This window comes from Athene cunicularia (assembly GCF_003259725.1).
Source record: "Athene cunicularia isolate RWA chromosome 7 unlocalized genomic scaffold, athCun1 chr7_part1, whole genome shotgun sequence".
Taxonomy (NCBI): Eukaryota; Metazoa; Chordata; class Aves; order Strigiformes; family Strigidae; genus Athene; species Athene cunicularia.
In genome coordinates this window covers 22,149,866-22,174,929 of record NW_020799107.1, presented here as the reverse complement: position 1 = coordinate 22,174,929, position 25,064 = coordinate 22,149,866, and the positions used below count along the sequence as shown (strand labels likewise).

The window sequence follows — 25,064 nt, the reverse complement described above, 5'->3', positions numbered from 1 at the left end:
TTGAAAACTTGTTTTATGTAACAGTTTGGACTTTTGTTATTTCAAACAAGTTGGAGCACATGTCCCTTCACAATAGAAGTGTTTCAATTTTAGTTAAATTTTGGTATGTAACAAGATCACAGTATAAACTAAACTTCACTATTGACAATTTAGATTGTGTATTATTTTTGGATGATAATTTGTCTCCAAATCCATAGTCATACTGTTCTCTTAGTCTAGACCCCCTAGTGGGGTCATATTAATTGTACTTTGTTACCTTCACTTGGTTATTTCTAAATCCATTTTAAACTTGCCCTCCTCTTTGCATGAACTCTGACAAAGTTCAGTTGAAGCTTTCTTTGTGTCCTAATAATGTCGGTATTCAGTCAATGGTTACATTATCATCTTACCAGGAATTCTGTTTTCTTAGAATTATGCTCACTTTTTAGCAGTCTTAGTTATATCTGGCTTGTAATTATTTGAATGTTATTTTATGATATACAGTATAATAAATATTGTACTGCATGTTTTAAGTAACTGTTTAAATAGCTAATCCATCTATAATTTAGGGAAGTAAAAGAGATTTGATCAGAGGCATTTAATTCTGCCCAAGTAACAACTCCAGCTAAGACTGTACAGATAGGCTCTGCAGAACATTTGCAAGGAAGAAAATCTGAAAAGGTGCTGAAATACCAGAAACATAAACAAAAATTTTCAGTGCCGTTTGAAACATCTCTTCCATAGTCATGATTTTTGCCTTTCCTGACTATCCTCCAACCAAACTTCTGGAAGATATTTTCAAAGTTTTGAAGTTATGTCTTTGGAATTTTAAATGCTTTCAAAATTCCCATGCTTTTTCCTAAAAAGGGGACAAATTTTAATTCAATGTGCAATGAGGTGAGAACAGAGCTTACAGGTAATTTACTATTGAAGCATCTTTAGTTTAAAAGAAAAATTTAAAAAATGTTTCTCTCAATCTTTGGTTTCATCTACCATGTGACAACAATCAAAATCTTAATCAAATATTGTACAAAAAGAAGGTATTAAATCAGAGCAAGCTAGCCAACCCCAGGAGTTGATAGCTCTGTGCATGATTTACTGTTCAGTGCTTAACAAGAACCCCATGAATTGGCTGCAACAAATAAAGAATCCATCTCTACTTGTAGACTTTTTGTAGCAGGTTTAGATCCTTATCCTGTGTTTCTTACTGTGTACCACATTAAGTTATCCTGAGAACCACTAGCCTTGAAGTCCCAAGTTTTTAAACACACTAGAAAAAAACATGCTACTAAAAATTATGGCCATGAGAAGGGCATAAGGAACCAGAGAAATAGAAACTGGGTGTAGTTTAGTGCTCTGCCAAGCTGTAATGCTGCTGAAATTGCCACTCCAATGTCACTGTGCCCTTAGTCTAGAAGGCCATCCTAATGAGTAATGATATCCTTCAAGCATTAATCCCTCACAGACAGATACTTGCTGGTTTACCATGAAGATGAAGAGCACATAAACACAAGTTTCAGTATTGTTGCCTATCAGAAACACAAGGAACTATTAAAAAAATGACAATTCCTCAAGATTAAGTTTCCTCAGTCCAGAATTCAGCCTAACTAAGGAGGTGGCCAGAGAGCAGAGAAAAGGCTTTTATTTCAGCAAGGAAACCTGAATTACATCCAAGAAAAATCACACCTCCTCTGTCCAGACTTCCAAGAAATAATGTACTTACCCCAGAGTTCACCTGCCTCTGCCATTGCTCATGGTCTGAAACACAGCTTTGCCACACCAATGTTATTTTGCCCCAGTTCAGCTGGAGCCCTACAACAAACAAATCCTTTCTGGGTAATCATCTAGCTATCACTGTTCATTTGCAAGTCATCTGGATCCACGAACTGTATTGCACCGTGCTGCTGCTAGGAAACACAGTGTTGTGCAAGCACCATTTTTAAGGCAAACATGGAGCTCTCAGCCATGTTGCTTCCACAGTCTACTTAGCAAGGGATCTTGCTATCCATTTGTGCAAGAGAAGCGTTGGCCAACAAGAGCATGTGAGGACCTGACTGCACTCCCAAGAGAGCTGGGGCCCGGATTCTTTGGATTCAGGCCTCAGGGCAGCGAGAGCCCACCACACCCTACCTGGTCATGGTGAAGCGTCAGGGCTGGAGTCTACAGTACTGCTTCAAATAAGACACCCACCTGACAAAACGCTGAGTTTTGTGACTGAGCAAGACAATAGAGTTTCCTAGAGAGCTGGGATTGCAAATTATTTCTGGAGCAGTCTTGCGGCCGTTGGGTCAGGAGCTCTGCCAGACTGCGGGAGCACCTCAGCACTGCTGCTCTGCGGGAGTAGTGAGGGGCCAGTACAAGAAAAGCCCCAGGAACCAGCGGTGTTTCTCAGTGACTGACCCGTATCTGGAAAGCAGAACTGACTATATTCCAGTACAGATGCTACCATACGCAGCAGCAACTGTTTTGTAGTGAGTAAATGCATACCAGTCTGCCACATGCAGCTACAGTCTGGAGTAATAGCAGGCAGTAATTACTGCAATAATCATATCAAAGTAATTAAATCTAAAGTTTGAATACCAACACACTATTACAGAAGCATGGAGTCATTTTTACCTCATAAAATCATTATGCTTTATTGATGCTGAAAGTACCGCATCCCACAAAGACCCATTACTTAGAAGAGTAAGATCATCAGTCACTGTAGCAAAGATTTACGACATAAGAACTACAGTGCTGTCCTAAATCCAGCTACTAGTGCCACAATTACAAAAATTAGTACTACTATTAAGTCATTTCCACATTTAGTAGGTTGGGATTTTTCCAAGTTTATGAAGAGTGGAGAACAGTTCCAAGGCAATTCATAAAGCATCTTAGAATTATGCAGAGGGACATGGGCTGATTTGCCCAACCTTCCCATTGTCAGAGTCCTCCCATTATACTAAATTTTCATTTTTCTAACTCTTGCCACAAGAGCTGGTCTGAATTACTGATAGAAGTAAATAAAGCTTTAAAACTGGGGAGAGAAAATGAGCACCAGTATACTGCACATTAATCTCTCCCATACAAGCCACTCAAGCACTGTCATGGCTGGTCCCAGTTTGTGAGACAGAAGACTAGGAACAAAAGAACCAGGCATTATGGAGTAGGGCTCAGAGACTAAACAAAGTTTAAACTGAACCAGATCAGTTCTGTTTTCAAAATTACCTGACCCTGATACAGAGACTGAAAACAAGCACCATGTGTTCTGAATTATGCTTCCAATATTTCTAGAATCTCAATTTGTGAATTTATGCTAGTAAGAAGCAGAATATTGTTCTGAAGCACGTTTGTCATATAACCAGGATAACTACCATATATACGCCTTTCAGTACAGTAAAGATTTATACTAACCTATTTTGAACTAACAGATCAAGATCAATGTTATTTCATAGGTTGCTCCTAAAGCTCTACAAACTCTCAGCAAAAACCCACCTCATAATACAATACCAAGTACCATAACCTACAATATTAAGGAGACGTTATTTAAAAAGCATTCTTCTGCCACAAACCACCCCCACCTCTCCTCAAATTTTCTAGAAACACACTGCAGTCTTCATTAAGAAAAAAAAAAACAATCTCAGGAATCTTTCTTCACACCTCTGCTTCCAACTCACCTTTTGACGAGTCAAAACACTTTTTGATTCAATAATTTCTGCAGTGACAATGCACTGTTTGGCACTTATGATGGTTTTATTGCATGGCTGATAAATAGAATATAAATGAAAAGGTTAAGAGCTTTTATTTCAGCTTCTTGGAAGCAGCAAGAAAAATGAGGAAAACAGAGCACAGATTGTATTTGTATTTACTAATGCTTTACTTGAGTTCACTTTGGAAAGAGAGTCCCCCTTTCTCCTTGTCTTTGAACTTCAAAGTATTTCCAAACAGTAGAATTTTAAGACAGGTTAAGCTGTAAGTATAAATTAGCTCCCAGTTTAAAAATATTATGTAAAGTGCTCCTATCAGGATTTGTTCAGCTCAGTGAATGATTTTTATTTAAGCATTTTAAAAAACAGTATTTTGTTGGGCAGACACAACAATCAGATAAATAACATTTCAAACATCAGTACAAACTTCATTTACAAAACCTTTCCAGAAGTCTTCTGAAAAAGGGTCTTTAGCTGATAAAAATAAATTCTATTAAATTACCCTGAAAAACAGACAGGTATAACCAGGATCCAGTCACTGGATAATATATTTTCTGCAGTAAGATTTAGTTCCTTTTTGCCTTTCACATTCACCCATGAAAGCACATATATTGCTAAGTAAATATGTGGCTATATAGATGCATATAAAAAGTCTTTTGAAGGACCTATCAGAAATTTCAACTCTTTATTTTTAGTTATGGAAACAGGTACATGGATCCACAGTCTTAGCAAAATGCACACATGAAGGGCATCATTTCCGGAAGCGTTTAAACAGCGGATGGATGTGTTTATTTGAAGATGCCTTACTCCGTGAAGAGTGGTATTCCATGTAAACTGTATCATCTGCTCCTGACATAGAGCTCATCGTGCCCGTACGACGTGACACCTGCAAGTAAGAGGAGAAAAAAAGTAAGTGCTTGGTGTGTGATTAGATAGACTGACTCTAACAACTGATGCCCACTGGCTGCTGGGCAGGACTGTTCATTTAGTGACCTCAATGCCAAAAAGCCTTCCGATATTTTTCTTAAGAAGAATTTTTACAATGAAAGTCACTGGCTGCCATTTACCATAAGTATACAAACATATGTAAGGTTTAATATGGAAAGAGAACTTAGAGTGAGAATTCCTAATGCATTTCATCACAATGCCATTTAACTAAAAATTAACCCGAAAAAAAAATTTACCACATTGTACCTTGACTTTAACTTATGTATCAATAAATGTTTCAGGCTATTTATTTTTTTAATATCTCTTGCTGAAAGTGTCAAACTACTATCTACAGTAACAGTACTTCTCTTGAAAATGAACAGAAGTGGCCCTTATGTTTCTGTCCTCTGGGCATGAGGAAATCAGGGCATGATTCAAGGAGCACAGTGCCACTACAAAGAGTAGGTGCTGTGACATACATGCATCTTAAAAATGTTTTAAAATATTTTCATTGCTTGTGACTTAGAAGGTTTACTTCCAATTCTCTAACAATAGATCTGTTATCTCCAGAAGGACATGAATTCCACATCTAACTTCTTTCTAGTGCCCAACAAGTGAATTACTCAAATAGCTAAGTGCTAATGCAACTTAAAAAAAAAATCTGTTCTCCAATGTTTCACAAAGACACTAGTGCATCAATGATGGCATCACATTTAGAATTAGAATGCAATGGTCTGGTTCTGTCACATTTGTGGTCATCCTTTTCAAAGCATTCTTCATTACCTGAGCCGACTTTGAACCATATTCTCCAGCGACTACTTCCTCCTCAGCATCCAGGTCAGATGCTTGCAGGACTTTCTGGAGAAGCTGCTGCTGTTCTTCTTTGGATGAAAATGAAAGTTCTTCTTCTTCCATGCCAGCAAGCTTTGTTATTACCTAAGAACCAGAGCACCGTACAAGTTGAGGGCTCTTCTTCCTCACTGTTAGCTATTCAAAACCAAGACAAGGATTTCTGATTCCATATCCTGTTGGAACTGCCTTTGAACTTTTATTAATGATCTGGACAGCTTAACACTATGGGTAGCACAGATAAATATGAAATCTTGCTAAGTCATGTACATATATATACACACATACATCCCTTGTTATATTCCAGCTGGAAATGCATACAAACCTTTGGGGTAAAAAAGAAGGGGAAAATAGAAAAGAAAAACAAAAGAAAAGCTATGGACAGAGAATGTCAGACAAACACTGTCCATACCAGCTTAACCAAGAACCTGACCAAAGCACATAAATCTCAGATGCACATTCAACTCACTGCAAGGTTAGCTTCATGCTGTGGGCTCTAGATTTGTCTAGTTTAAGAACTAGTACTTTATACTATATTTAACAAAAATAATCCACTAGCTTTCCAGACACTGAGATTTTTAGCAATACATTGAGGAATATGGGAATAAAACCCCTAACAAATCGAGATGTATGATCACTTGTTGAGAAACAAGGCCTCAACCTGCAACAAACCATCATCATCAGAGCAAAACGACTCCATGTTTGTGTACTTAGACACAAGGTAACTTTGCTGTTATGTTTGCTCTCTATGAAACTCTCAAGTAACTCATCTGATAACCATGGATGCAGGGCACATGCCATCTACTGGCAATATAGTGGCATTTACTCCATTAGCTGAAAACCTCATCCAAAGAACTGAAAAGCTCTCAAATTTCTGTTATAAAGCTTTACAATAGGCAGCTTGCTCTCTTAATTAGAAGTATTTTGAAAGTTTCACAAGAATTTTTCCTGCAGTTAAATGCATTCTGGTAACCACATGTTTATACATGAGAATCTCAGTTTTCCCGTTGTTTCCAACTTGAAGAGGTTTTGAGAAAGACATCCTACTTGATTATGTAGTGTTTCCCCCTCCTCATCTTTCTTTTTCAGTCTATCTCTTGAGCCACTACAATTAAATACTAATTGCTTCAGTAATCTGGGGGATCTGATCACAAAGACAGATAAAACAATACAAATACAGTTTAAGGCAAAACAAATCCACATTAGACACAAAGTACTGCTTTTGAAAAACAAGGTAATGAAACACTAGAATGAATAATCACTCTTGTGGGTTTTTGTCAATGGCAATTTCTAATTCAAAATGGATGTCTTTCTGAGAAATTTCCCTAAGCTTTAAGAATCCATTCAGGGGAGCAACCTGTCCTAATATATGGCTAAAGGAACACTGTGGTTCCCCCTTCTTGTTCAATTAGAAGCATATGTGTTATGATTATCTCAAAAATAAAGAAAAATGAGTCACGAAAAGCAGTTTTAAATTGCATTAGCCAGTTTCCAGTTGTGGTTGCAAAACAGTGCTAATGTGATTCATAGAACAGAAAGAATTCCCACTGCGTCATCTTTCGTTTTAAACTGTTCAACAGATGCCAAGTTTAGAGTTATCCCCAATTCTTTGATAAAGTGAGGAGTTCTGCTATTGATTTAAAATTTAATATATCCTACATTCAGTCTCTAAATAAAAACCTAAGTAATTAAACTATCGTTAGCTAATAAAAAAAAAAAACCACTAGATAATTAGACTCCCAGCAGTAAATTGTGATGACAAAGCTCCTATTTAAGAATTACAGACAAAATAAGTGATCTAGAAAAAAAAAAAATTTATTCCAGTCCTCTTTTTGATGCAAAACAGATAATGCAGCTTTTGAGAGATGGCAAGAAGAAATTAAGTTCTCAGAAAAAAACTTGAAAACTCTTACCCTTTTAAAAGGAGTAATGAATTTTTAGTAATTTAGGCATTAGGAACAAATATTCTGAAGGAGAGGACATCAGCACTGAAATAATTACCTAAAGATGAGGTAGTCTCCAGATTTGGAAGAGTAAGAAGGTAAACATGTGCTGGGGAGGACATATACATAGTTGATCCTGCTTTGGAATGAAGAAACAGAATAGATGGTTTCTTGGAAGTTTCTTCCAGCCCTATTATTTTTTGATGCCAGCTATGGCTAAAGCTTAAAATCTGGACAACAGCAGAAAATACATATTCTAAACATTTTGTTCCTAAACTGCAAATAAAGAACATTCCACTACTGCTCAGCTAAAATGTTGCTCCAGATACTCAGTTGACACTTGCACTGGGGTTTTTTTCTGTATTACACCAAAACTCCTAGGACTAGGTGTTCCTTGCAAAGCAAAATCCCTCTATTTTAGCCTCTTAGTTCTCAAATCCAATGCATTCAAATATACATAAAGGGATTTCTCTAATCTTCTTGGCTATAGCCACATAGATGCATTTTCTGTAATTAGTTGCAGCTTAGTACTGATCTATAATTTTGTCAAAATACTTTCACTACAAAGCAAAACAAGGTTTTTACCTATAAGGAGTGTGACATGTCTGTTTTGGTGTAAGGACCTCCTTAAAGCTCTCTTTAATAGGCCAGTGATTACAGAGCAATTTATTTCAGCACAGCAGCAGTTCAGAGCGGTTTTACCCATTGGGATGTCCTGTAGTGCCTGTGCCTGTACACCTCATGAGGAAAAGCTCTTTAACAGCTATGCTCACGTGCAATCCCACGGAGGCTGCGTGCCCTTGCACCTTGTGCAATCCTTGCATGATTCTGTCAATGCCCTAAGCATGATCTTGTTCCCTAAAGACAGATATGGGAGCCTTATCTTTTCTTCTTCTTCTTCTCTGCAGTGTTTCTTATTGGGAAGGCTCCTAATCAGAGAATTTAACTCCAGTTTCTGCTAACACAGAACCACTGTATCAACACATCTGCATCCTGAACGATTTTCTGTACCACTGTAGGCTTTGGGCAGCACTGTGGAGACAGTGCACAAGATTAGTGTGTGGACAAAGATCCCCGAAAGGGATTTGTTTTGGAATGGGTTGGTAGACACTTCAGACACCTAACCTTGTGATTCCCAGAGTCAGATGTATGAATGTAGGGTGAATGAATCCTGCCTGTTGTATGTTGTCATTAGCCACAAGGAAAAAAACTTTCTCCCCGTAGCAAAATATTGGTCTGAGACTGCAGTTCTTTGGAAATTACTTGTGACTTGTGATATTTTGCATGTTTTCTGAATAGCTGCTGGCCACTCTGACATGAAACCTACCAACAACGCATTACGCATAACCAGTACGACAATGCATTCAGGAGGCCTGCACGGGTGGGCAACTGAACAGCATAAATATAAACCAACCATGCAAGAAACATTCTGCTTCATTCACCAGCGGGTGCTTGGTTTGAAGTTCAGATACTTACCTTTCTAGAAGCTATGCTAAGCTACTTGTATCTACCCTCGCAGCAATATAGATGAGAAAACAATACTGGAACAGTTCTTGCTTGCAAGCAAAACTTTCATTAATACATTACACAACCAGAATTCTGAAGTATCTGACCTAATACCAACATGAAAGAGTATGAAAGTTATATTCTTAGGCCCCAAGTATAATAAATAGAAGGGACAAGTTACCTTGAAGCTATAACCTTGATCTACAAGAAACCGTTGTCGCTTCGTTGAATATGCCATTTCCTGAGTGTCTTGGGATACAAGAGAATAAAAAAAGGCATTGTATTCCTCTGCAACCATGCCTAGGAGACAACAACATTGAGTGATTAGCTCTGTTTGGAACACTGCAACAAAGAACAAAAAAGGACTGAATACTTAAAACAGGTGTTTAAATAAGTTGTCTCTACACAAAAATAATTTGCAAAGTTTAGCTGCACCCAGACCTTACAAAAACTGATTGACAAAATACATGGAAAGAATGAAAATTCCTACTCTTGTTCTTAATAACTTGAGAATGGGCAAAAAGGAAAAAATGGAAAAAATGAAAATGTAGACTAACACAATCACACTGGTGCTCTGAGAAGAACTGCTAGGCAATGTGAAAGATAACGTTATTTTAAAGTCTAGTATGTAAAGAAGTAAAAGGTCAAGAGCAAGTATTGTAACAAATGTCCAAAAAAATCAATATAAAAAGACAAAGGAAAAGTTTTATCAATGTAAACTGGAGTTTGAAGTGGTTTCGCGTTAAAGAAGGTGAGACAAAGATATTTAGCTAAGAAATCACAGGGCTATTTAAAGCCCAATGATATACCAGGATGTGTATAGTTTATTTTTTTAAACTTAACAGTCCCTAAGATCTATGACCCAACCAGCACTGGGTCCTCTTTTAAAAAACAAGATTTCACTAAGACTTTGTTAATTCACTAACATGAATGTTTTTCATGTTTCCGTAGGTGTTTTTAAACAAGGTCTCAGCTGTAACAAGCATAAACTGCACATAAAATAAGTGTATGCAGACCTTAAATCCAAGTAGAAGGTATTTTAAGAATCATTTTTCTAAACAAAAAGCTCCTTGGTATGCTTTGCAAGAACACAGCTATCTGGAAACTAAATCCCATTTTTTAAAGAAAGTAATCTGCAGTCTCAAAAATGTGCTTTCTAGAGACTTGCTTTTTAAGACTAGTACTAGGATTTTTTAAAAAACAAATTCATGTTGAGGAAATTATCAAGAAAAAGTGAAAGAACGACCAAAGAAGAAATTAATTTTCCTTCAGCATTTTTTGTCCTTTGGAAGTTTTCCCAATGCAAAGCTTTCTGACCCAGAAAATGCTTCATTTCCATTCACTGGTATATAGGCACATTCTCTTTGACTAAAACATAATCCAAGGGCAATATAAAACAAGTGGCATGTACATCCAGTTTCTCTGCAGTTCTATGATACCGCAACCCAAGGCCCACAGCTCAACACCCACTGCATTTACCTTTTTTGGCTCTCAGCACTCGTCCCAGTCTTTGAGCCTCCTGTCTTCGAGACCCACCATGGGATGAAATCTGAATCAGAACATTGGCTTCAGGCAGATCGAAGGATGTGTCACCTACCTGTAACAGAGAAGCAGCCTCTGAGCAGTACCGTACTTCCATATGTCATCAGCAAAGACTTAATACAAAGTACACCTTTGTGAGCTGTGATACAAAGATGTCAATGGACAACATGCATGTGTAACTTGCTCTTAAATAAAGTTCACACCGAAGATGGATACAGGGACATGCTGAATGTCCTCACTTACCTTGGAAATGAAAATAGTGTTGATTTTTGGATTGTGCTTGAAGTTTTGTAGAATTTGCATTCTTTCACCTTGTGCAGTAGGACCATATATATAGGGTCTGAAAAGAATAGAACATATGCAAAGTAAATGAATTCAAGATTTCTTAACCATCTCTTATGAAGTACTAAAATACTCATGGCAGGGAGTGCAGTACACATTTGAATTATACAAAAACAAACCAGATTTTGCTACAGCTTGGTTTACTTTTAGCTTGTTTGGCTCTTTATGGCAGCTACCCGGTTGTTTGTGGAACCCTCTGCAGCAACCCAGTCTGCCAGAAATAAATTCTGACAGTTATAAATGTTGTGCAATTACATGCACCAGTGAAGCTGTATATCAACAGACTGAATACATTTGCTAAGCCTACATGAAAGACTGAAGGCAGCTGTTAAAATAAGAGATTTTTTTCCCTCAAATCTACTGAGTTAGCACATTGACAGCTGCAACCTTTGCTTCCTATTTAAACACTTGAAAATCCAGGCTTCTCTACCAATGATACACTCAGCATCACAAGCTGGCTCCTGGATGTTGTTCTGGGAAAATTATTCTTGCTTTTGAAGCTAATTTCTTGCCCCTCCTAATACCTTTTGGACCTACTGAAATAAGAACAAGGTCCCAAAAACTCCTTGGCCATGAACAGCTCACAGTGGCATTTCACCTAAGGTTTCTAAGGTTTGATGATGAATCACCTGGAACATTTAATATCTTAACCCAGAAGGCTCACACAAACTCTCAGTCACCCACAAACTTCATGAGTAACTTGGGCTACTATGAATTTTCCAAGAAAATTTCTGGCTGTTTTCTTCCTGCCTGCGGAGAGGGTTTTTTTTAAAAAAAAAAGCAGCTAGAAACAGCAAAGCCCACATAAAGAATGAGAGGCATGCAGGAGCACATAGCCACTACTTTTTCATCTGTTGCGCTACTTTTCCAAATGCTCATTAACAAGCATCTCCAAATACCAGGAATCAAGTTCTACAATTTCTATTTTGTTCACACTTACATACATTATTTCTAACACAAGGAACCAACCTCAAACGTTTCATTTAACTTTTAATATTGCACATACACAGGTGGTAGCTGAACATAAACATGCAGTGCACAGCACTAAGGTTTTGTATTCTTATCAGTTAATTCCTGTGTGTTGGCTCCTCTTGCTTTCTTCACTACAAACTTTATTCCAGTTTTTATTCTAACAAACAATCCTAGTCACCTCTAATCTAATTCTTCTATTTAGTGTATTTAAGCAGATTTTTAGAAAAACACAGCTAAAAAATGAAAGTGGCAAATGAGTCAACTCTGAAACAATACTGTTATTATTCAGTTAGTAGCATTCAGTAACATTTTAAGCCTTATTTAAAATTTTGTTTAATATTTAAATTGTGATTACTTTAATCCCCAACAAAACTTAAATGGAAGTTTTAAACTGAAATTAAAGCATTTGTGAGCCTTCTGTTTCCTAAAGCCACCAAGAAGGGTTCAAACACATTTTTTTAAGAACAGAATAACCTGGAACTTCTGTCTATCAACCATTTTATGGACCCTACTTGACAATAATTCATTAACACATAACTGAGTACCTTCCTGAACCTACAACATCCAATACTAGACTGATTATTTTTTTTTAAAACAATTCCTTTTCCTCACTGCAAAAAGACAATTGAGGGAGTTGCAAAGATAGATCCCCCTCCCATTAACTGACATAACTGTCAAAACCACAGAGGCATAGTCCTTCAGAAACAGTGATTTAAACATATTAATAACACCATGAAAAAACAGTCAGCACATGAGCTATACTATAATGGCTGACAAACTCATGACAGAGCAAAAGCTGGCAAAACAGATTTGAATTCTGTGGCCCCAAAATTATAGTGAAAATAATTCCTGTCATGTGCATGGCCTTTCCCTGCCAGCACCAAGAGAAAGGAGGGCAAGGGAGAAGCTGCAGAGCTGGCCAGACCACGGCCATCTCTCCCTCCTCGCAGGAACCCACCCACCCCAAGTGCTTCAGTCAGGTCACAGAAGTGCAGTGGGAACTATCCCGCTGCTGGGCCAGCACAGGCCACTACTGCTGCACCCGTCAGGCTGCTCTCTCCTCCTTACACATGTAATTCCTGCCCCACCCAAACCAACAGCTCCCTTTGCTTCAGCTTGCTCACAGCAAACTATGAGAGAATATTCTCTAGTTAAAATAAAGACTCCCTCACCTTTATCCAGCACTGCAAACCTCCTTTCTTTCTAACACTGACAGCCCTATAACCTGGAGCTCCATACATGATGTGAGAAATGGAGAATTCACTCAAGAACACGAAAAGCAAGCACCTTTCTTCACCTGGTTTTCCTGCCATGCTTCCACAGCAACTACCCCACTTAAAAACTGCTGTGCTACTTAGCAAGTGCCCCCTCCCAGCATCGTCTTTGCTAAAGGCTTGTTTGTGGTGCACTGAACACTGTTAGAAACATTCCAGAGGCATCATTACAGCTAATCGCTGTCCAGACAGATTAAAAAAAAAGGAAAGAGACCACGGGTGTTGGAATTCATCCAGCATCATTAGCTCTGCTTACTGTTTGATGTCACAGCAAGCCAGCACAACGCAGCTGTTAATCTACAGTCAAAACTAATCATGAATTTTGGGAAATGTTAGGCTTGTTTGTGGTTTTACTAAGAAGTACCGCTGAAATTCCTAGACATGAAATCATACACAGTTAAAATGCCCCACAGCTTCCAGCAAGCAAGGTGCTATTTGGGCTTGTCAAAGAAAGGATGAGGCCAGCTTCTATACTTATTTTCCCCAGTAACTGCTCTATGTCTGATCTTAGCAAACACTCTCCCTGATCACCTCCCCCCAAACCGCACAGACACACTGAAGCTAACCCCTCATTCAATTCTATTTATACAACCTTCTGTAACCACACTCATGTAAGGAGTCATTTAATGTAGCCAAGAAGCTCATGGGAGCAATATCCTTTCAATTTATCAAAAGATTACAGTAGTAATCTAGACAGTGCACTGCCACAGCACAGAATCCCCAAAAGTTTGTCTTAGGTTTTTTAGACAAGGTTTAGACCAAGAGAACCTGAAGAAGAATGAATGTCTTGGATCCCCAAAGATCTTGAAAGATCCAGGGAGTGTCTATTTGAAAACCTTTGCCTCAGAGAAATAGGGGAAGCTACCATCTGTTCAAGGACAGTTCTAGTGATATTTTTTAAAGCCCCTCATTTTTTCCACTGGCTTTTAATGGAGAAATACTAACAGTCTTCCAGAGAAATCTTAGATGAAAACTCCTCTGAGGCAAGTGCTAATCAGAGATTCTTTTCAAACGGTTCTACAGCAAAATAATGTTGCAGTGCCAATAAAATCCACCCAAAAAAATACCCTCCCAAGCTCCTTTTTATATAGGAGGATTGGAGTTAAATCAAAGTATTACAAGAAATATCTAAAGACTACTGAAAGCTCTGAGATTACAATTTTCCAGGAAGGAGGAAAATAAGCGCCATTGTTGGCTGTGAACACTTACTTCCCAAGTCTGATTGCATACTCCTTCAATGCAAACACATTGTCAGCAAATACGATGATTTTATCATTCCGTCGCTCATGAAACTTAATCAGGAACTGGCAGGCTCTGAATTTGTTTGGGTTCATGGTGTACAGCAGTATTCGCTTCTTTGTTTTGATAGCTACATATTCTCTATAAAATTCAGGTGACATTGGGCACCAAACCTAGAATTAGAAAACATGCACACACACACACAGAGTAACCCTCTGTTATTAGTTTATTTTATTCCAGTGGGAATTGAAAAGATATTTGGGAGACAATAATGCATTATGGCTTTCTGTATGGTACAAGCCACAGATTTTAACACAGTAACTTCTGTACCAAAATGAAAGCTACTCAATGGTGTAGTCTCCAGCACTGCCAAATGTTTAACATCATTAATATTCTGACCTTCCAAAATGCTTTGGCAGTGAGATCCACAACAGAAACAGGCAATGGGATTGGGACAGGACTGGAAGATACTTCCTTTATGTTTCATACTTAATGATTTTACTGTATGTTACTACTTTTTACAGCACAATAATTAAGGGAATGAACTGTGTAATCTCCCTGTCACAGCAGTCAAAGCTTTTCCCATAAAAAATAATTTTCATCCATATTATGAAAGCTAAGAGACACATTTAGTCTCCATTACAGAACAAATTTATCAATCTTATTTTCATATACCCACAAAGGAATGAACTTTAACAGCTGTTGAGTCTACAACTTCCAGAACACTAGGATTCATAAGAATATTTCAACAGGTTTTCCTAAGCAATTATTTTATTATGTAAATACAGATCACAGTACTGCACAAGTCTAAGCTTACTGAGATTTTTTTTTCCTACCGTAGCATGAAAATAGAAAAAATTATGAAGTAAAAAGTTTATGCCAATGCAATGACACTATCTATAGCATATAATGACACCCTGCAGTGCATATAATTTAGAAGATATTCCTTCTGTGGTACATGGGTTATTCCCCCATATTCATTGCATGGTACAAATTAACAGAATACTGCAAAGAAAAGCCTCTTCCATAACCATCATTCAGCTAAGAAAGTTATGTGACAATTCACAGGAGTTTATTTAAACAACCTCTATTGTTCTGTACTGTTAAGAACTACTTTTTGTTTCAAAACATTTTTTTCCAGTGAGTTGAATGCTAGATGAGGCTTTTTTTCATCCCTGACTACATTAACAATAAATTTATGCATTGAATAGGCTCCATTGTTATTGTATGCTGTCTACATGAAAGATATAAAATTGTTAAATCAGAAGAGAGTATTTCAACGTGAGAATGAGATAAATAACATTTGATTGCAGTAAAATAATTAATCTATTGCTTAATGCCTTTGACTACCTGGCAAAGTGAATATATTTTCATTTATGTCTACACTCTTCTGGATTTGGAAATGGGTGAGATCTACTTCTCACCACAACGATCTTCTCATTTTTATATTTTGCAAGATGCGTGCTCCAAGCCAAAAAAATTAGTAAGGTGGCTGGAAAAAAAGAGTGTTTGTAAATTACAAAACTCTGAAAAATATAATTAAAGAACAGGTTTGTTCTCTTTTTTTTAAACTTCTTTTAAGTGTGTTGCTTGTTCTCTGTTAGAGCAGTGAAAGACTAGTACCTGCAATGACCATGACCTGCCTTACCAGACAGCAGCACTGCCCTCTCTTGCCACCTAGAAAGAACCGCACTTCAAGAGCAAACCAGACATTTTCCCTGGCTACCAGGAATAAGTCGTTCATTAAAGATGCTACCTCTCAACAACATGTCAAGAAAATCCAAACAAATATGCAGTACAGTTGTGCATGTATTAGACTTGCTATTTATCAGTCATCAACATTGCTTTTTTTGATTCTTTGCTTTTTTCAAAGTCTAAAGGGCAGTTCAGAGACTGAGAAGAGTTATGCTCCCAAGACAGAATTAAAGTGCTTAAACAGTCAAATTTGAACCTGCAGACTGGTTACTCTCCCTTCAAGCTAGTTACTTTCTAGATGCTCTTCACTTGCATTACATTACTTAAAAATAGTTGTGGGCTTTTTTCATTCTACAAACTCCATTTTCTAAAATATATATACTGTAGAATAGCCAATTTGGTATTATTCCAGTACCAGAGCAAGGGAGAAGTGTGTGAAAGTAGCAAGACAGCAAAAAAGCACCCCAGGAAAAAAACAGGAGACATTTACGTTATGAAACTCTGTCACAACATGTAGGTGCTAAAACTTTACTTCTATTCATGGGGAATCTGGACAAGTTAATGAAAAAGAAACCCACTGATGGTTACACAGAAACCACATACAGCTCATAAATACTGATGGCTTGGAGAAGTAACAGATATGTTTGCAGAAAGGTTACTATAACATTCCAATGTGCCTGTGTGAAAGGTTTCCACTTTATCTGATGCCAGATTTTTCTCTCATCCACACACTGGAAAGAACAGAGTTCAACCATTATATTGTAAATAAATGGTAAGATTCAGTCTTATGTTTTTAATTTTCACCCTCAGATATTCAGGCCTGAAATAAGCATGTGTTTTCTTATGTTTTTTAAACTGTCTTTGTTTTAAGAGCTACAAGAATTTTCCCCAAACAACGAAAGACTGTCTGCAAGCCGAAGTCTCTATAAAGCATCTTCCAGCATACCACCTGATGTTACGCTCATCATAACACAATGTTAACGCTACCACAGAGACCTGAACTTGCGGTAAGTCAAGTCAGACAACACGAATGTCAACTGCATCGAAGTAAGTCGACAAAACTGCAACCTCTGTTCACATTTCTGAATGCTGACTTGGAGACAGCTGATTAAGCACCACAATCCCCACAAAGAGAGCGTGCTGAAGTCACTCTGAAGAACAGGTGGCTACTCCATTTGCCATGTGTTTGTATTGACCAGGCACAGCCCTGACTAAGCTACAAAGTAAAGGAAAAGTCAAAGTCATAAGGGCACCTTTTTTCCCAGTTAAATACTTACTATTTTATACATCTTCCTTAAAAAAAAAGTTATAAGCATACTAAATAAACACTAGTAGTACCAAAAAGCAGAGCATCACCTCAGCACACTGGACTTTAGCAATGTAGCCACTGTTCTGCAGCTCCATCCAGTTGGCTTCATAGAGCTTTGGTCCGATCAGGAAGTTCAGGTCAACAATTTTATCATCTTCTCTGACCAGGGTAGCTGTCAGCCCCAGTTTACAGTGAGCTTGTACAATAGTGAGCACACGTCTGAACATTTTTGCTAAGAAATGCAAGACAAATTTTCTGTTTACTTTCCTGAATGGATTTAGAAGACAAATACTGCAACTTAAGAAAAACACTTTCATCAACTCCTGAACAAAAGCAAGCAGTGCTGGGAAATTTTACCCCATTTCACACACACTTCTAACAAATCTGTGTTACAGCAAAACTTTGTACTAATTGCAGCTTTAGTTTACATCTTCAGTGCAATCTGAAAATCCTAGTAAACCTTCTGGCATATTTATATTTTATATTTCCCAAAATAAAAATATATTCAGAGGTCACATGGCTTGCTTTAGGTCATATAGTATTTCATAGGAAGAAGTATGACACAAGGACTCTTTAGTATTGCTAGAGATCACAGAGGGGATTCTAAGCCTTAATTTTTATGAAACCAGTAAAGAACAAAAGTGAAAGAATGGTGGCAGCAACACACTGCTTTGGTAAAATGGCAGTTAATCATTAAGGTCTACTTCTGAAATCCATCATTCCTGCAGACACCAAATTATATTCAAGTGAAATAATGAGAATGAGGTACAGCAGCTAACAGAATCCTGGGGAGTATTTTTAGCCAGGATTATTCCACAGATTTTAATACTACATTATGGCTTTCCAAGAGTATAGATCTCAATTACATAGTAATTTCAAATCCAACAGCTATTTCTGAACAGTAATCACTATGGTTACTCAGATTTTATTGAGTAGAAATAGATATTAAAAGCTACCCTACAGTGCTACTACATCTCAAAAGAAAAGGCGGCAGATGAATTCCTCTCCTGTTCAAATTTGCCTACATCAATATTATACATAAGTAATTCAGGTATCTTAAGAGCAATTTATTAACCTACACAAAATGAGAAGGCACTTATTATATATTTTACACCGCCATTACAGAAAACACAGCACCTAATTTGAAGAGTTTCAGAAAACTAATGGACAGCTAAACTTTGTAGTATCAGGGGAAAAAAACAAAGAAAGAAAGAAAGAACAAGGCAGTTTACTTGTCTCAGAACCCAAGGCCATGGGTTTACTCACTGTATTAATCATAAGACAACAAAAAACCAGCACTTCTAAAAGAGCAGAGTAACATTAACAGTGTGTATAACGTGAAAGGTTTGGACACCGTTTCCTTACCAGGGATAGTATGTACTTCATCAAGTATCATAAGGCCCCACTCTTGACTTTTAAGCCACTCCATTACTCTTTCTGCTTCCCAGGACCTTTTAGTTGTGTGGCCCAACATGGAATATGTGCTGATAGCAATAGAACAGCCAATGGGCTTGTCTTTGGCATCAGAAGTGAACCGGCAGATCTGACTGTCGTCGATGGTGGACCACATCTTGAACTGGGCTTTCCACTGCTCTACAGACACTGCAGAATTACCAAGGACCAGGCACCGCTTGCGGACAGTACATGCTGCTGTCACGCCAACTAGAGACTTGCCAGCACCTGCAGGGGAAGAAGAGTGATGATCGTTAGTCATCTCTCAAATATCACTGGAGTAGGAGGGAGGAAAAAAAAGAAAAGAGCTAAGGAAAACAGGAAAACTGTGAGAGGATATGGAATGATATAAGGACATTCTTCATTGTTGTTTTATAGTCTTGTATAGTCTTACAGAAACGGAGTATTCGCTTCTGAAAAGCCAGGTGGATTGTCTACTGCACACATTTCCTCAAGAAAATAACTGTAAACATGGCTTTGCCAGTTAGAAGCAATCATTTTAATGTTTTCTTAATTTCAAAAGCATGTTAAATTACAAGTGGCTACAGAAAGCTTCCCCTAAATGTGATCTATCCCACTGCCCCCACCAGCTATGTTCGGTCCCTCCACAGCAAGTGCTTAAACCTTTCCATTCCTCCTTCACGCTTCTTCCAGCATCCCTTACACACTCTCAGGCCCTCGCTCTATTTCCTATGTGCTTCCTCCATCCCCAGCACCAAAGGCACTGGGATGCAGTCTCCTGTTGTCTCCTTTTCCACCATTTCCTACAGGTTGTACCAATCATCACATTCCTCATTTCTTTCTCAAGAACTACTGTTTGAAATCTAAGCAGGTGTCATATTCAAAAGTTACTTCACTACAGATGAATAAAGAACAAAACCCCTAAATACCAACCCAGAAACTTACCACATGGCAAGACAATAACACCAGACCTGGCTCGCCCATTTCCAAACATCTTCCTTAGACTTTTCTCTTGATAGGGCCTGAGGACAGCTGTAGGTTTCAAATCGATATTAATATCAGGATTCACAGAATCATTTCTGAAATCATATTCTGCCAGCAAGGGGTACTCCAAATGGATACAACGCTTCTGAAGTTCTTCAATCATCTCCTGAAGAGGAAACAAAGGTTCAGATGGTAAATTCTCCACATATGAGTTAATGATTTTTTTTTTTTTCCCCCCAAACAGCTGAATTATACATAGTACCATTTCAAGTTAACATTTATTTTTTATGGTCATGAAGTCTGCAAAAGTTAAAGTTACTTTCAAAAACTTTATTTGTGATCACCCCTGCCCCCCCTTAAAAAAGTATTTTAAATAACAAGCGATATTAGACAGGACTATTTAGACAGATGGAAGAACACTACACATTAATCTCAGATGTGTTGTTTATCCGGCAGTGACTAAACTACACCGTGAAGTCCTGAAACAAAGAGCTCTGTAACAGACACAAAAGGTTCAGTGTGTTACACAGAAGGACCTACCAAAGCTGCACATTTGTTATCTGGAAAATCTCCATATCCATATACACAATGTCAGCTGATTCATTCACTAAGATTGTTGGGTTGTTTTTTTAAAATAAATAAAATAGCTACTACATTATCTTTTTTTAAAAATTCTCGTTTTCCCAATAAGGCATCAAAACCAACTTGAGAAATTCTACTAAAGCTCTCTGAAGTTCAAGCCAAGACTGCTCCCACCTCCAGCTACCCTTCTCAAGTTAAGTCAGAACCACAGAGTTCCTTCTGCATGAATCACAAAACAAACAGGAAAAAAAAGAAAAAATATCCCCAAAAGCTCTGAAACCAACAGTAGATTTGCCCTCCACTGGATTCTCACTTGTCTTGCACAAAGCAACACTAAGCTGCTCATGGGGGAACCTCCCTTAGTCTCTGGAGTCTTCTTCTGACCTGTGAGCACATTCCCCAAAGCTACAAATGCAGAGACTAAATGTTCATACTTGCTTGACTTCAAAGGACACTGTCTGTGTTTCCTCCTCCTCCTCCTCCTCATCTTTGTCCATCTGCTCATAAAACTCAAATAAGTCAGCCGCGACATCTGGCTTAATCTGAGCATCTGCTCCCTGTGATGTGGACGGACCAAACCCACTTTCACTGGATTTGGAAATCTGAAATAGATGGGACAGGAATTTTCACCAAGGGTTTCATTAGAGACACACTCCACCCCCACCCCCCAATCTGAGCTCATTAGGGAGGCAGAGATCATTGCTGACAGAACTGAAAGCAACTGCTGATACAACAAACAATAACCACTCTAAACTACTCAAACAGTTTATCCACTGTTAATTCAGTAACTTTAAAACACGCCCAAACATACCGCTGATTTACTTGTGAATGTCTCTGTAATAAGCTCTGTTTCTTCACCCTCAGCATTTCTCAGGCGACAGTCTCTGATTACATGGTCTTGCAGAAGCTGCTGAATGACATCAGGATGGGTACTTTCCACAAAATACCTAAAATTAAAGAACAAAGAAAAACGTTTTTATGAACTAATGAACTGAATAACTTACAGGAAGAGTGATATAGATGCTTAAATATATACCTATCCCAGATGCACTCTCAAGTATGCAATCTTGGGGGTGATGATACAAAAATCAAGAAATTATGGCAATCAAAATTTTAAAAAGATGCCTCATACCAAAAGCATCATGTGATTATTCATCTTGCTCAAATGTTCTCTAGCATAATACGAGTGGGAAAACTCCAGAATTGCCTAGAGACAGCTCTCACATATGTATCTTATTTGTGACATGTTGTGCTGGTTTAAGCCCTGCTGGGACCAGAGACCATGTTGCCATTGCCCCTTCCCCACCCTCAGCCGGTCAGGCTGCCAGTGAGGCAGAAACCCTGGGTTAAAATAAGAAATTTAGTACAACAGTGTGATAAACAATCTGAACAACAACAGTAGCAATGATAGCAACAGTAAACAGTAATAACAGTGAACAAGACAAAAGATATACAGAGAAATACCGCAATGGTTACAGACAGCCCCGTGCTCCCCACGACCAAAGCCACAAAGGAAAAAGTTCCCGCACTGCTGGGCTGGACCTGATGTCAGCATGGGATGAATAACCCAGCTGGAGATCCCTTCCCCCTGTCTGCTGGGGAAACTTAACCCTATCCTAGCTGAACCAGGACACATGTGACACAAGGCAATTTTTTTGAGACTGAATTGAGGTGAGTCTGTGAAAACACTGCATGTTGTGCTTTAAACTCTTGCCCACAGGACCAAAAAACCCAAAAGACAAAAATCCAAAACCTCCAAAAAACAAACCACCTAAAAATTTAAATTAGTGTGTCCCAAAACTGTTTCTCTCCCTGGAAATTCATCAACACTGATGCTGGTTAGAGATTATAGTTAAAATATGAGACAAAAAGAGACAAAAGTGGCATGGAAGAAATCTTTTTCTCAGAAACACCTAGGAAGCAGACAAAAACCTGCTAGTAATACTACCATTAGTTCTACACAAAGCAGCAGGTTCAGAAAAGCAGCAGCACAAGCAGAGCATTTTATTATAGTCCCAGGGCTTATCTATACCTGTCCAGACAACAGAGAACTTTGCAAATGAAATAAAAGAGAAAGAGAAAACAAAGGCAAGGTACAGACGTAGGCTTTAGGTTTCTGCTGTCTCCTTCCTTTCCCTCTCCCTATTGCAGAATCACAGGTTTAGATAAAATTAGTCAGCTCTAGACTAGCTGACCTCTCAAGGTCCCTTCCAACATTACCCTCTGGGTTTAAAACAAATCAGATTCAACACAGCAACAAACACGCACCTCTTGCCAATGGATTTGCTCATCCTTCCCGAATAATGATTACAGGTCAGAATGCACAAGACTGAAGGACACCTTTAGAAAAATTTGTCTAACCTGGCTCACTTAGATTAGGAAAGAATGAATGAAACAACCATCTGAAAACCTTAAGGATATATTGCAAATCCAAGCAATAAAGAAACAAGCTTAACCTACTCTTTAAAATGTAGTGATAACCAGTAGTAGTTCAGGACAGCCAAACTGAATTAATTGACTAACGTATTAAGTGCTTTCAACAACTGAAAAAGTGCTCTTGTACTGATAGATGCTGCACTCAGTTGGGAGCTCTAAGACTCAACAGCTCCTAAGACCACTCACTATGCAGAGCTGTGCATTTGGAGGACTTCTTCTGCCACACGAGTTAAGGAAAAAGCCACTTACCTGTTATGTTTCAGTACCAGCTTCACCTTCCCGTAGCTGACAGTACACAGCTATTGAAAGAACAAGAGCAGTCATTAGGAATATGCAAAAGAGTGATTCTACATCTGGAATCAAACACTGCAATGCAGTTTAGGTCTTTGTGGGGAAACATGGTATGTTAAAATGTTTACTTGCAATGTTGTTATACTTATGGAACAAACCTGAAAGGGTGTTTTCAGAAGACGTACACATCATCTCACACAGATCAGTCACAGATATTCAGTTTTGATACCCAATTCCAATCTGCTTCCAAGACTGCAAAAACATACTTGCAGGATAAGGTAGGCTATGTTTTATAGCACACGGCTATTCCAGACTGCTTCCCACATTCACTCTTCTTCCAGAGCAAATCTGAAGAAACTTTCCCCACGTACAATTTCTACTGGCTGAAAGTATGCACAGAGATGCTTGGGTACACTTTTTTTTTTAAAAAAAGAGATATAAATCCCACACAGAATATATTGTGGAAATAATATGTGTGCAGCAATATAGTACAGAAAAAGGCAAAAAATTGGATAAAACCTCTCTTTTCTTGAAACAGTGATGGAACAGAAGAAGAACGTAAAAACAATGAATTATTAAAAACATAAATCAACTAAGCAGAGGCAGCAGGGAAGGGTTTTAGTAGTAGCAGCAGATATATTCCCAATGCCGAAAAATAGTCTTACCTTGATAAACTGAATTATTCCGTCTGGGACACCAGTTTTGCTCAGTTTTTGTAAATAGTCTGTGATGTCACTTGTTTGTAAGCCAACGCTAACAGCAGCATACAGTGAGTAAGCAGTCAGCTTGTACTCGTGAATGTGGGTTGGTCTGCACACAGGCTCAGCAATAGCAACCAAAAAATCCTGTGCATACTTGTAAACTGGAGAAAAGGCTTCCAGAAAAATATGCCCATCGGGAGCCTACAGAAATAAAAAGAATTGCTGAAGGCACAAGTGTTAGTTGAACAGAACCAGGAATTTCCTATAAAGCAGATGTTATGATATAGAGACAGTCCACTATTTGGGGAGTAATGGATCACAGGGTTCCAAAAAAAAGTGTTTGCCCTAATGACAAGGTTACAAGAAAAAGAAGAAAGCAGACACAGCCAACTTTTGTCTTCTGCAAGGATCTAGACATTGATTAGTCCGTGTCCCTTCTATGGCACTAAGAATAAACCACACCCAGATCGATGGAGCTCTTCCAGACAGACATGTTGGGGTGTTTATTCTTTTTTAATGCTAAGGAAATTGCTTGAGCAGAAGCAAACTTCCAGCCCTATTCCCCTGAAACCAAACTCCTCATTCATTTTACATGAACTGAATTAAAGAGGAAAGATAGCATTTGGGCATCACAGCATTCAGTTACAGACACCCTGCAGATGCTGGCAGGGCAGCCACCTCTTCTCTATACGCTTGTACTAGTGGCCAAGCCTTGGACAGGTTTATTAACGTCCCTCTCAGCACAGAGAAAACATGGTACCAGCTGCAGAAAATGAGACCAGCCTGTATTAAGGCTGTTTCATTCCAACACAAAATTCCCACTGCTGTGTCACAGCAACAAGAGATCCCACCTGTGTCACCAGCCAATGCCGTCGCTCCCACGAGGCGTTCCGCTCCCTCCCAGAAGCGCCTCCCCAGTCGCTGGCGCACCCACAGCAGGGTATGCGGGACAGAGAGCGGACCAGCAGCTGGGAGGGGAGCAATTCGCCTCGCGTGGGGCTCGCCCGCAGGGGCTGGCGGCCTTATCTGGGGTGGCCTCCCGCTGCTCACAGCCCGGCTCGTCCCCGCACAGGCGCTGCAGGTACCGCGCTCTCCCACCCCAACAGAACCAGCGCAAATGTCGCTCCGAGAGAGGCGCCGGGGCCAACCTCAGGAGCACGCTCCCTCCACACAACCCTTTTCCCCGGTGCCCCCGCTTGACGCCGCAGAGCCCCGCAGGCTTTGCCGGACGGTCCGCGGCACAGCGCCGGATTCTTTATGGGGGAAAAAAACCCAAACACGTGCCTGTCAGCTTCCCTTAAAACCCTACCGGTAAGAGACGGCCTTATCGGTACAAACGCCACCGGTGAGGGGCGGACTGGCTGCCACCTGTCACCCGCCCGGGGCTGCGGCGC

The 25,064-nt window shown here is 38.9% G+C and overlaps 1 protein-coding gene across 1 annotated transcript in view; it reads right to left on the bottom strand.

Annotated features, from left to right (window-relative positions):
- Positions 1 to 2,598: 2,598 nt before the first annotated feature.
- The window catches only part of ERCC3 (ERCC excision repair 3, TFIIH core complex helicase subunit), a 26,944-nt gene continuing 4,478 nt past the window's right edge, over positions 2,599 to 25,064 (bottom strand). Inside the window, exons 2-14 of the mRNA XM_026852487.1 lie at positions 23,635 to 23,871; positions 22,928 to 22,977; positions 21,054 to 21,189; positions 20,677 to 20,844; positions 19,622 to 19,826; positions 18,629 to 18,943; positions 17,311 to 17,495; positions 14,230 to 14,432; positions 10,676 to 10,772; positions 10,370 to 10,487; positions 9,072 to 9,190; positions 5,376 to 5,528; positions 2,599 to 4,551 (exon numbers count right to left, since the gene is read on the bottom strand). Coding sequence (XP_026708288.1) covers positions 4,417 to 4,551; positions 5,376 to 5,528; positions 9,072 to 9,190; positions 10,370 to 10,487; positions 10,676 to 10,772; positions 14,230 to 14,432; positions 17,311 to 17,495; positions 18,629 to 18,943; positions 19,622 to 19,826; positions 20,677 to 20,844; positions 21,054 to 21,189; positions 22,928 to 22,977; positions 23,635 to 23,871 — 2,121 coding nt within the window. The 3' untranslated portion in view covers positions 2,599 to 4,416. The remainder of the gene's footprint in view (positions 4,552 to 5,375; positions 5,529 to 9,071; positions 9,191 to 10,369; positions 10,488 to 10,675; positions 10,773 to 14,229; positions 14,433 to 17,310; positions 17,496 to 18,628; positions 18,944 to 19,621; positions 19,827 to 20,676; positions 20,845 to 21,053; positions 21,190 to 22,927; positions 22,978 to 23,634; positions 23,872 to 25,064) is intronic.